Below are 12,800 nucleotides of genomic sequence, written 5' to 3'. Positions count from 1 at the left end.
GCGAGGGTAAACAGCGATTGTGGAAAGAATCAAATTTCGCTCCGAAGGCCGACACTCGTGCAGTGACGCACTGTGGCGGCCTTGAATAGAATGACCATGACAATGATTATTTCGTAAAGTTTGTTTTTGTCTGTGTGACAAAGGTTGGCATTAAACTTTCTGCCATTCTTCCCACCACTGTTGTTAGCACAGAGCCCAAAAGGCCAAAATGCCAAGCGGCCAGCAACAATCGGCACACGCTTGAAAGGCAACAACAAAAGGCGCATGCTTGAAAGGCACATTAGATAAGCGTTATGTGTGTAACGGTTGAACGCCGTTTTTCGGTGGGACGGAACAGTTAGTCCGGTCACACCGAGTCCTCAATGTGGGCGGGAGCAATTGATGAGCGAAGTTCACGAGAACGGTAAAGCAACCGTGGTTAGCAGTGGCAGCGATAGCAGAGCGTTACAGAGGCAGCTGACTGTTCGTGAGCCAGCATGAGGAGCGAGTCAGCGAGTGCTGGAACATTCAATCGACCCGACGGCTTTACGTTGAATTCCATCAAGTACTTGTGCAGTGAGAAATATGTGGTCTGTGACCATCAATTAAACCAGCGTGGTAGGTGGGGGCGGAGGGAGGGGCGGAGGTCCTTTTGAAACATCGGCGCTGAATGTTTTTCAATTAATCGTGGAACGTCCCACACGACCGCAGGGGGTGAGGGAGCATATTCACCCCTCATTAAATGTCCACAGCGGTTGATAGCGCTGCAGGTGGCAATGGGTTCAGAACAGAGACCTCGGCTTATTGATTTCTGTTGGAATTCATAAAAATGTATAATAATTTACAGCTCTCTATCAATCCAATGCTGGATTAAGGCTCCCCCAACGGTGGAGGGGGGGGGGGGGTTGGATTGTTTGAGCATACTTCACCATGCCTGGTCAGCCCGGGTTGGCGAAGGCAGGGAGGAGAGCCAGGACCAGTTCAGATATCGATCACCACTGATGTTTCCTGTGGCTGGGAAATTGGGACTCGAATCCGTTGCGCAAGTGTGTTAACCGCTTCACCACTCCACCCAGCTGGTAATATTAAAAGTACGGCGCAATAAAAATCTCCACGCCTTGGCCGTACACCATCGCCACAAACAAATGCCACCCTTTGAAGAGCCAAATAAACGTTGAAGTGATTATAAGGGAGGATTTAAACCAGGGGTCCTCAAACTACGGCCCGCGGGCCACATGCGGCCCACCGAGGGCATTTATCCGGCCCATGGTCACTAATTGGGCTGCGCTTGTGAGCACTCATTTGGCTGCGCTGGTGAGCACTAATTGGGCTGCGCTGGTGAGCACTCATTGGGCTGCGGTGGTGGGCACTGATTGGGCTGCGGTGGCGAGCACTGATTTGGCTGCGCTGGTGAGCACTGATTGAGCTGCGGCGGTGGGCAATGATTGAGCTGCGGCGGTGGGCACTCATTGGGCTGCGCTGGTGAATGGTTCAATGGGCCAATTGACTGGACTTGCCCCCCAGGCCTAAGGCTGCCAGCCCTCCCCTGGCTGTGCTTGACTGGCTCTCCCTCCCTCAGCTCCCTCACTTGCCCCTCGGCTCCACTCCCAGTGATATTCCTGTGTGCTGAGTAAATGATAGAGGGGTAATAACAGAGTGATCTCTGATCTCTGGAGGGGCTGCCTGCTGTTTTCCCGTGCTGGTCAGTGACAGACAGCCGAGGAGTAGGAAACCCAATTTAAATGACAGTAAGTGCATTTATATTCTGATTGCTATTCAATTATATGAGGTTATATGTTGTATGTTGTGTAAGCCCCGGTTCATACTGTTGCGATCTCTGAGCAGTGCGAGTTCAGCCATATGCTTGTATGGCTGAACTTGCATTAGATTCGGAAGAAAAAAGGCACATGTGCCTTCTTTTTTCCTGCAGTGGATCGCATGGGTCTTCTCCCCCATGCGATCAGATTCCTATGCGAGTTCGCAGATCGCACTGCGATCTGTGAACAAAACTGCAGGTGTAATTAACTTTTTAATGGCACCCACACCAGTGTGAGCCTGGGGTAAAAGCGGAGTTCCCCCAATCAGACTGCATTGATGGGCAGTGCAGTCTGTATGTCTCTGTGTGGGCAAAGTTATTGCTGGTATATTGTTTTTGTAGCGCTGAAAATATATTAGTATTTTACTAATAGCAATTTTGACTCCCTAGGAAACAATGATGTCAAGAAAGAGAAAAATTGACTCGGAGTGTATGATATTCAAAAAACAGTGGACTTATGATTACTTTTTCATGCAGTACAAGGAAAGAGCTGTGTGTCTGATATGCCAGAATATAGTGTCTGTGTTCAAAGAATACAATTTATGTCGACACTATGAAACTCAACATAAAGATAAATATGATTGTTTGGTCGGAGAAGTGAGAAAAGATAAAATATTAAAACTGAAAAATACATTAACAACTCAGCAAAATACTTTTGTGAGGCAGAAGCAGCTAAATATTTCATCACTGCGAGCAAGTTTTCAAGTTGCCAAGCTAATAGTGTGCACTGGCAGACCATTCGTTGAGGGAGAATTTGTTAAAGAATGCCTTCTTTCTGTTGCCAAAGAGATGTGTCCAGAGAAGGCCGATTTATTTATTACAGTGAATCTTTCAGGACCAACAATTACACGGAGGATTGATGAAATGGGAGACAATTTCCATCAGCATTTGCAAAACTCCGCAAAAAAACTTTTCTATTTTTCCTTGGCACTCGACGAAAGCAATGATGTTCGTGATTCTGCACAACTTCTAATTTTTATTCGTGGGACGAATGACTATTTCGAAGTCACAGAAGAGCTTGCTGCACTGCAAAGCATCAAAGGAACAACTACAGGAGAGGATATCTATGAAAAGGTTTGCCAAACTGTGAATGGTTTGGAGCTGAACTGGGCTAAACTAGCCAGTGTGACAACTGATAGTGCTCCTAGCATGGTGGGGTCTAAGAAAGGAGTAATTGCTCGCATTAACCAAGAGATGGACAAACATAACCATTCTCATCCAATAGCCATACACTGCCTCATCCACCAACAAGCGCTGTGTAGTAAATCACTGAAGTGGGACTGTTAACTTCATTAGAGCTCATGCACTAAACCACAGACAATTTCAGGAATTTCTGTCTGAGCTAAATGTTGACTATGAAGATGTTCTGTACCACACAGAAGTCCGTTGGCGGAGTCGAGGGAGAGTTTTGAAACATTTCTATGACTTACTTCCACAGATTACAGCTTTTCTGTTTTCAAAAAACAAAGAAGTACCAGAGCTCAATGATGCAGAATGGAAATGGCACCTTGCCTTTCTGACAGATGTAACAGAGCTACTCAACAGTTTCAATGTGCAACTTCAAGGAAAGGGGAAGCTCATCTGTGATATGCAATCACACGTCAAAGCATTTGAAGTAAAATTAGGCCTCCTCATCAAACAAGTGAAGGAGGAAAACTTCTGCCATCTCCCCACAACTCAAAATCTGTTAGCGGAAAAACCATTGGTTGCATTCCCAAACAAAACATGTGTGGATTCACTGGAAAAATTGCAAAAGGAGTTCCAATTTAGATTTAAAGAGCTTCATCTCCTTGAACAGGACATACAGCTTTTCCGTAACCCATTTTCTATTGACATTGAAAATGTGGATACAATTTACCAAATGGAACTGGCTGAACTGCAGAATTGTGACTCTCTGAAAGACGCATTCAAGTCAAACAGCCTTCATAATTTCTATGCATTTCTCCCCTCTGAGACATATCCTCATCTCAGGAACCATGCACTCAAAATGGCAACCATCTTTGGCAGCGCTTATGTCTGTGAACAAACTTTTTCCAGAATGAAACATTTGAAATCTCCAACCAGATCTAGACTAACAGATGCACACTTGCATCACTTGTTACGACTAGCAGTGACAAATATGGAACTGGACATTGACCATCTCATTAGCCAAAAGCAGGCCCATAGTTCCCATTGAAATACTGGCAAGTTTATTGATTTAACTTTACTTGTTCTTCATTTTAAATATTGTATTTGTTCCCGTTTTGTTTCTTCACTTCAAAATAAGATATATGCAGTGTGCATAGGAATTTGTTAATAGTTTTTTTTAACTATAGTCCGGCCCTCCAACGGTCTGAGGGACAGTGAACTGGCCCCCTGTTTAAAAAGTTTGAGGACCCCTGATTTAAACTGTTGAAAAGTATACGGGAGCTTTTATTCCCCCCCCCCCCGAGATGATTGTTTTATTTCGCCATCGGTAGTGCGCGCTGCGGCAATTCATCGTTTCGACGCCGCCGGGCGCAGCCGAGATAGCGAGTGATGAACGGAGGAACGCATTTGTCTTCTGTGAATTCTGGGAGCGCGCATTCTCTGCTCGATGGGCCTCGCCGGTGCTGCCCAACGTCACGGAAGCAACTGCTGCTCCTTGGGACAAAATGAAAAAAGCGGCGATCGACAGCGGCGGGAGAAGGGGGGGGCGGGGAGAAACGCGGCGTGACGGGAAAAATCCGAGCGCGTGAGCACAAACGCGACATTCCCTTCCATTTCAGATTTTAATTGTGGCAGACGGGGGTGGGGGGGGGGGGGGTCTTAGAAATGCCAAGGTAATTTGTAACCTTGACGAGCGAGAAATGAATTGACGTGAAAGATCTGCACTTGGCACGCTATAATTTGCTCCGAAGGAGAAGGCACGAAGAATTATTTTGAATTTAGGAAGGGCAAGCTATGGGGCTGACCCCAAAGGTCATTGCTTAAGGAGATAGAAATGCCATCCATTACCTGCACTCATCCCCAGGATGGGCTTCGTGAGAATTGTGCGTTTGCTAAGGTTCAGTCACTGTGCCTTATGCTCCCATGATCAAGCTAACACACACCCTGGTGAGATCTAAAAGCTAATAAAAATGCGCATGCTAATGGTAAAATACCGCATGCAACACAATTACATAACAGCGTCGCTTTATCGGCCGTACATCACTCGTCGATGCTTCATCGAGGTTTGTTTGATGATTATTAAAACGAAGGTGTTTGTGGGTTTACATTTTTAGGTAATTTTTTGTATTTGTTGGTTTGGTTTTCAAGGTTAGTTTAATTCATGATTAACAAAAAAACAATTGAGCATTTGTTATGAGGAATGGTTCTTTAAATTTCCAAACCACAATTGAGTGCTTGTACAAGATTGCGTGACACGTTTTGTGTAAATCTATACGTCGTGTATAAATAGGAACCACATGTGCATATGTCAACCAGGCACTAGCAATACTCACTAATTGTTCTTTAATCGTAAGTGGCTCAAGGATGACACCTGCTCTCATTTGAAGCCCATGCGACAGCTGCCTCAGCCTGGTTCTACAGTTGTGGCCTGACACGAGGCACAGCTGCTGATCCGCGTTTGCATGTACGTACGGTGAACTTCTTTCGCACCGTACGTAGTCAACCGTGCTAATCGGAGGTGCCGGGGGCAGGAAGGACAACAAACAAAAAAATAGAAAAACAGCAAACCTTCAGATACTGTATTCTTTGGGTCTTTCAGGTAAAGTCACGTGAATAGAAATAAAAAATTCACGACGTTTCGATCGCAACGTCATCAGGCTTGCGTTGCGATCGAAACGTCATGATATTTTTTTTTTATTTCTATCTACGTGACTTTACCGAAAGACCCAAAGAATATCAATTCCTGCAGTCGCGAAAGCTTTAAGTCACCTTAAATACTGATTCTGAGGGCAGCCGAGCGTGTCTCAGAGGTCGCAATCGGGTACCCGATACCCGTACCCTACCCGATACCCGGCTACCCGTACCCGGCCTCGGTACGGGTACCCGTTTGCGACCCTGGTGCGGCCGGGTACGGGTATGGGTAGGCCGCGAGTCACTGGTGAGTCACCGTTTGTCACTCATTTCCCAACGTCTTGTCTCTTCTCACAATTCAAGTTCCTAGAATCAGCCCACCCGCGCCTGCAACATGGCTTCAACCCAGAGGTCGCAATCAGGTACCCGATACCCATACCTGGGTACGGGTAGGGTACGGGTACGGCCGGGTACGGGTACCCGTTTGCGACCCTGGTGTGGCCGGGTACGGGTACGGGTAAGGAATCAAAACCCGTTTGCGACCTCTGGCGTGTCTCCACCCTCCCGCGCGACACGGTGCAGCCGCACCGCCTTCGCGACTCGACAGCTCCGGCCACCGCCGATGCTGCTCACCTGCATCTCCCGCCACGTGGACGTCACTTCCTGCAGCCTCTGCTGGGTGGACGACGAGAGGACGACGCCGGCGGAGGCGAGCTCGCCCGCCGCCTCCTCCACCGACCTCAGCTCCTCGGCCAATGGCCTCGACGACGACTCCTCCTCGATGCTCTGGAGGGGGGCCCGGGTGGCAGGGAACGAGGCGTGAAGTTCAATTAGAGAGAAACGCAACGGCAATTAATTCTCATTGCTGGTTAATTGGACCGCGTCAGGATTTTCGCGGTTGTTGCTGGCCAAGGTGTTTTCGGGTCGGTACTGCGTGTCGTTTGGCACCATGTCCGACGTTTCACTCCGCGTGCTTCTTCAGGAGGCCGACATCGTCATGCCAAAAATTTTGGGACATCATAATGCGAACACGTGGTGCAACATACGTACGCACACGCTGGAGTTTCTGCGTCGGTGAATTCGACTAAACGACTCTTTAAAAGGGAAGACTCAAACGATGCCACGTAACGTCTCTCTCACGAAAAAATACACGGCAGCTTTTGAAGTCACCTTTCAATGCCGCTCATTTAATTGTGCATGGTCGTTCACCTAAGCCGAGTACGGTGTTTAGGGATGCCGCCGTGGTGTTATCGTGAGCTCACTGGACTTGTAATCCAGACACTGCCAGCTCGCTGCCTCCTTCTCCTGGTGTGGCAGTTGCAACAATAGAGCAAGTTTGTAAAATCCCTCCCTGTCCACTCGGCAGTAAAAACGTGGATGCCCCGGTGAGTCGATTGGCAGGTCACGTATGGTGGGGTAAAATGTGGGGACTCCAACAACTTCCAAAATGTTGAACTTCTTTCGCACCATAACATCGCCAACCACGCAACTTGGAGGTGTGTAAATAAACATTTCTGTGGTCTGCGTGAAAGAGTACGCCACTCTAAGAGCTACCTCTCGTGGAAGCCCTTCCACCAGCAGTGTCCTGAGCAAACGAATGCATTCTAGATTTGAAGCTTTCGTGACTGCAAGGATTCATATTCTTAGGTTTTTCCAGTAAAGTCACGTAGGTAAAAAATAAAAATTAATAAAAGTAAAATAAAATAATTATTTTTATTTTATTTTACTTTTATTAATTTTTATTAATTTTTTACCTACGTGACTTTACCGAAAAAACCTAAGAATACAAACGAATGCAGGTTTGCATCTCTACCTTTTGAATTCGCTTCAATGCCCTGTTTAACGGGACCCTCAGGAGGCCTCTTAAGTCTCTCGCTCACGTGACCATGGCCGCTTTGAAGTTGTTTTTGGTTTAACGCCTCCGATGAATATACGTGCAGGGTCGTTAATTTAAGCTGTGCACGGCGTGTTTACGATGATGGCTTCTCCCTCACCGCTGCCAAGGGCGCAGACGCCAAGGGTGTTGTTTTCTCGTCAAATTTTTGCTTTGGCGGTAACAACAACAACAAACAAACAAACAATGGCCTTTGCATACAACGAGTGACACTTGGCACCCCGCGTCTGCTGTCGGACAGATGGGCCCCATGGCCTTTAACGTCCCCGCCGAGAGCGGTGGCGGCGTCCCGCTTCCCAATCGTGAAGCGACCCGAGGAGTCACGATCTCAGCTCGCCGTTGTCACCACGCGAGAGCGTGTGCTCGCGCGCACTCTCAAGGGTAAGGGGGTAAGGGCTCCAGCAATGCCACCGATTGCTTGTGACACCGCTGGCAAGCAGGGCCTTCCACTAGAGCAGGGGCGGGGAACGTCCGGCCCGCGGGCCGTATGAGGCCCACGAAATCATTTGGTCTGGCCCTGCCAAGGCAACCGCAGGCGGGACTCGAAATTCAATAAATCTAGGAGCAAACCTGGAAAAGCAATTGCGAGAAGCAACATCATCAATACCAGCTAACATCACACGCCTCACCAAAGAGATGCAGTTCCAGCCATCGCATTAGGGGTGAGTTAATTAAATGTTTGACCAAATATAAAAGCCTAATTTTTTTATTGATAATTTTGTATGGCCCGCGAATGATGTTATAAATAACCAAATGGCCCCTGGCAGAAAAAAGGTTCCCCACCCGTGCACTCGAGGGAGCGCCAGAGAGCTCCATCTATCCAGGTGTTCTGCACTGCAAGGCCCGCGGGCCACGAACGGCCCCTGGTAGCCTTTCGTTTGGCCCCTGACAATACACAAATTTGAAAATAGCCTTTGCAGGCGGTGTGTGGTGGTCCTCACACTGGTGAGTTATTGAAGAGGCGGGAGCTACCCGCGCTTGACCCCACGTCACGCGAGCACGCCGACTTACTCACTGCGGTGAATCCATTTGCACTGCTGGCTTGCATTGAAACAGGTGGGCGGCTTTCGTAAACTTACCCCCCACAGTTTCAACAGCCGAACTGCAATTTCAGTCTGCTCGTCGTTACACCATTGTGGCAGCACCCATGTGGCTCTCTATAGGTCAGAATTGTAATTATAATTGAGGGGGGCGGGGGGGGGGTTTGGTGTGTCACTTTCCACGCTGCGAAACATGTAATTCTGTAATTTCGATTTAAAGCTTTCATGACTGCAGGGATTCATCTTCTTGGTTCTTTCGGTAAAGTCACGTAGAATGGAAATAATAAAATAATAAAAATAAAACATATTTATTTTATTATGTAGAATGGAAATAATAAAATAATAAAAATGCAACATAATTACTTTTTTATGTTTTACTTTTATTATTTTATTATTTCCATTCTACGTGACTTTACCGAAAGAAAAAAGAAGATGTAATTCTGTAACCAGCAGCACACTTTCGTCATTCTGCCAGAAATGATTTTCTGTTTTGTCGCAGGACGAAGAAAAGAACGACGATGATGACAACAACAAAAAATGCTGAAACGTGTCATTTCCTAACTCGTGCAATCGCTACGCAGAGAGTAGGGGGACTAGCGCGGCTTCTCCCCGCGACGTCTCCATCATTTCTCCAACGCGCGCGAGCGACACCTCTTGGCGTGTGGTGCCGCCAGTTTTGGCAGCGATTAAATGTCAGCGCCGCTTTGCGCCCGTGCGTGACAAACACGTAGCGGGCCCAATCAGGCGGTGACAATGATGACAATGGTGACGTTTGTTTTCATCGTACGCCAAACATACTTCTGGACCAAGCCTCGCCCCGCTGTGAAAGCATGGAGGGCTCCGGTTAGCACGGTTTAGCTACGTTCGGCGCAAAAGAAGTTCAACATATATACAAAACAAAGATCCCCCGTATAGCCTGAACAGACTGTTGGGGCAAGTGCTGTTAGTGAGCACTGATGAAGGTTGGCACGGCACACGAGGGGGTGGGGGGTGGCCAGCACAAGGCTCGGCCGCCTTTATCTCCCCAGTGGTGATGCTTACACACCACACCAGGTACTCGTTTGAGGCAGAGTCGACCTAGGGGAGGCCCAGAACCGGTTCAGATAATCGTCCCCGGTGTTGGCCTTGAGCGGGAATCGAACTCGGCTCGTCGGGTTCGTAGCGCCGCATAGCGTTAACCGCTACACCACCGCTCCCCACAACATACAAAGATCCCCCATATAGCCTTAACAGACTGTAGGGGCAAGTGCTGTTAGCGAGCACCTATGAAGGCCGGAACGGTACACGAGGGGGTGGGTGACCAGCACCACGCCCGACCACCTTAGTCTCCCTAGTGGCAATGTTTACACACCGCACCAGGTACTCATTTGAGGCTGAGTCGACCTAGGGGAGGCCGGGGACCGGTTCAGATAATCATCACTGGTGTTGGCCGTGAGCGGGAATCGAACTTGTGTCGCCGGGTTCATAGCGCAGCGCGCTAACCACTACACTACCGCTCCCCACAACATACACACACACACAGACACACACCCCTGTTAGACACACACACAACAAACAACACACACACAAGGCAAAGCGGCTACGTCGTATTAACTCCGCGGGATTCTACGCGGCAGCGTAGGCGCCCCGTCCGTCGGCGTCACCGCACCTCCTGGTCGCCGTCGGGGTCGCCGCAAGGCCCCCCCGCCTGGCCCTCCGGAGTCCCGGGCGTCCCTTCAGCGGCCCGATGGCCGAGCCGGCCGTGCAGGTCGTCCAGCGAGGCCTGAAGCACCCCGAGGCGAGCGAGGGCCCAGGAGAGACGGCTCGCTCGCTGCTCCGCCGCGGCCGTGACCTTTTCCAGGCGCTCGCTCCAGACTGCCGGCCTGCTGCTGCTACTGCTTGTTACGTCGCCAGCTGCAGGGACACGCACGCCGCGCATATGCAGCCCCGTTGTCAATCCACTGCTGCGAGAACACACGTGGAGCCAACTGGCTGCCTGAACTGGAACTACCTGCCACTTGTCTCTGCCCCACGCTGCCCACCCTCCCAATGTTTGTTTCAAACGTGCAATCTGCATCGGGTTCATGATGAAAATGAGTCTATTCAGACATTTTACAGCTAAGCGGTGAACCACACTGTGCCTCTGAATGGTCTAGAATGATGACATCACAGAGCTACTAAATAAGTAAATTACCATTTATGAAATAAGTAAATTATTATTATTACGTGAAATGTACGACCCTTGTCGAACTGCTGCTGGATGAGGGCCTCCCCACGCTGGTCATTGCAGGTTGGGGAGCGTGGGAACATACAACGACATAGTTTTGTGCCACGTCCTCTGCTGCCCATCACATAGTCCTGCGGTCACAGCACACACTCACAGCCGTCTAATGAGATAATCGAAGACGTAATAGGGGCCATTTGTAAATTCACTGATTGATGAATTTACAAATGACCTCCTCACGACGAGATGGCCAAGAGATTTAGTTTGACCATACTTCACCACATTGGTCACTGCGGATTGTGGAGTGAGGGGGGGGGGGGCCCAGGACTGCTTCGGACGTCACGTGTCACTGATGGTAGACGCGGCTGGGATTTAAACCTACGTCGTCGAGTTCAAAGTGCAGTTTGCTAACCACTGTCCCACCACTCCTTTATAAATCGTGAAGTAAATACCATGGAATATTCGATCGAACACGGACGAGGAGGTGCGCAAACTACCGTTAATATTCTAGATTTGAAGCTTTCGTGACTGCAAGGATTCATATTCTTAGGTTTTTTCGGTAAAGTCACGTAGGTAAAACATAAAAAATAATAAAAGTAAAATAAAATAAAAATCACGACGTTTCGGAGGCAACACAAGCCTCGGTTCCACCTGAAGACGGAAGCTTGTGTTGCCTCCGAAACGTCGTGATTTTTATTTTATTTTACTTTTATTAATTTTAATATTTTACCTACGTGACTTTACCGAAAAAACCTAAGAATGCTGTTAATATCTCCGAGTCACGAGTGGAAATTCCACATTCTTATTACGGGGAGCGAGACCATAGATTTGACAAACGAAAGCAACCGTTGATGTCTCATGCAATGGTACGATATTTTATTGGCCCTGGAAGGATGATGTGTAGAATTAATGCCCGACCAGGATTTGAACTATGATTGCGAATCCACGTGCTCTGATCTGCCGTATATTACAGTTCCTGTAACGTAGCCCTGAGTGAAGCGGTCAACGATGATATCGATGTGACAGGCGGGAGGAAAACACTCAGTTTTGATGTATAGATCAATGGCTGATGGAGTTACGCTTATTTCCATCCATCACATTTCATTGTGTATTTCAGCATTATGCGCACTGTCAAATGTGCGTGAGCAGGATGGTGATGATGGTGATCATGATGATGATGCTGGCGATGATGAAGGTGGTGATTACGATGACGATGATGATGGTTGTGGGTTGTAACAATGAGGAGGAAGATTATGAAGATAATTATGACGATGACAACGATATTATGACACGAGGTTATTGATGGTGAGAAGGATGAATATGACGATGGTGTTCATGATGATGACGGCAGTAACGACGATCAATTTGAGGAATGTGGTGATGATGTTGAGGATGATGGCGTTGCTGAGGATGATGTTGGTGATGATGATGATGACGATAGCGTCTCGCCGATTTACCTGTCACAATCTAACCCACATCAACCACCAGGTGGGTTTTATCCCACACGAGCGGAAATCGAACCCGGTGTAACAGGCTAGAATAACCCCTACCTAGATTAAACCCGGGGGGGATAAAGTGTCCTCGGCTAAACTATACCCCCCGGGGGTTTAAACTAGACTGGGCCAGACCATAGCCCTCCAGGCCAGAATATGCCCCAAGTGATAGTTCAAACGAACTTCAATCGATATCTAAAAAGCATATAAATGGAAGTAAGAATCTCAATTTGATCAATTGAAGCATTTTTAGGGTTAGGGTTAAGGTTAGGGTTATTATTATTAACGTTTTTCTGGTTGAAGCAATCAAAAGTTTACGTGTTTATAGTTTTAAATAAAATGTTCGAAAAATGTAGTAATTCATGTGTATATCGCTCAACACTATTACTATCACGGGGGTATGATTTGGCCTAGAGGGGTATAATATGGCCTAGGCCATAATATATCCCAGAGTATAAATTGGCCTAGGCCATAATATACCCGGGTATAATCTAGCCTAGGCCGTTTTAACCCCGGGTATACCACGGCCTGGGGGTAGACTACGGCCTGTTACACCGGCACCTGTGGACCACCGATCCAATGGCTAACCCCGCATGCGCCACAGCTCAAGGAGGCC

At 48.1% G+C, this 12,800-nt stretch overlaps 1 protein-coding gene across 7 annotated transcripts in view; it reads right to left on the bottom strand.

Moving 5' to 3' along the window:
- The window catches only part of LOC144733531 (dystrophin-like), a 393,684-nt gene that overhangs the window by 86,420 nt on the left and 294,464 nt on the right, over window positions 1-12,800 (bottom strand). For all 7 annotated transcript variants that reach the window (XM_078615485.1, XM_078615482.1, XM_078615479.1 and 4 more), the window contains 2 exons: window positions 10,137-10,381; window positions 6,188-6,340 (listed from right to left, as the gene is read on the bottom strand). In XM_078615485.1, the coding sequence (XP_078471611.1) occupies window positions 6,188-6,340; window positions 10,137-10,381 (398 nt within the window). The remainder of the gene's footprint in view (window positions 1-6,187; window positions 6,341-10,136; window positions 10,382-12,800) is intronic.

The sequence above is a fragment of the Lampetra planeri genome, chromosome 47 (genome assembly GCF_965212315.1).
Source record: "Lampetra planeri chromosome 47, kcLamPlan1.2.h2, whole genome shotgun sequence".
In the NCBI taxonomy this organism is placed as follows: Eukaryota; Metazoa; Chordata; class Hyperoartia; order Petromyzontiformes; family Petromyzontidae; genus Lampetra; species Lampetra planeri.
This window is presented reverse-complemented; position numbering and strand designations above follow the sequence as displayed.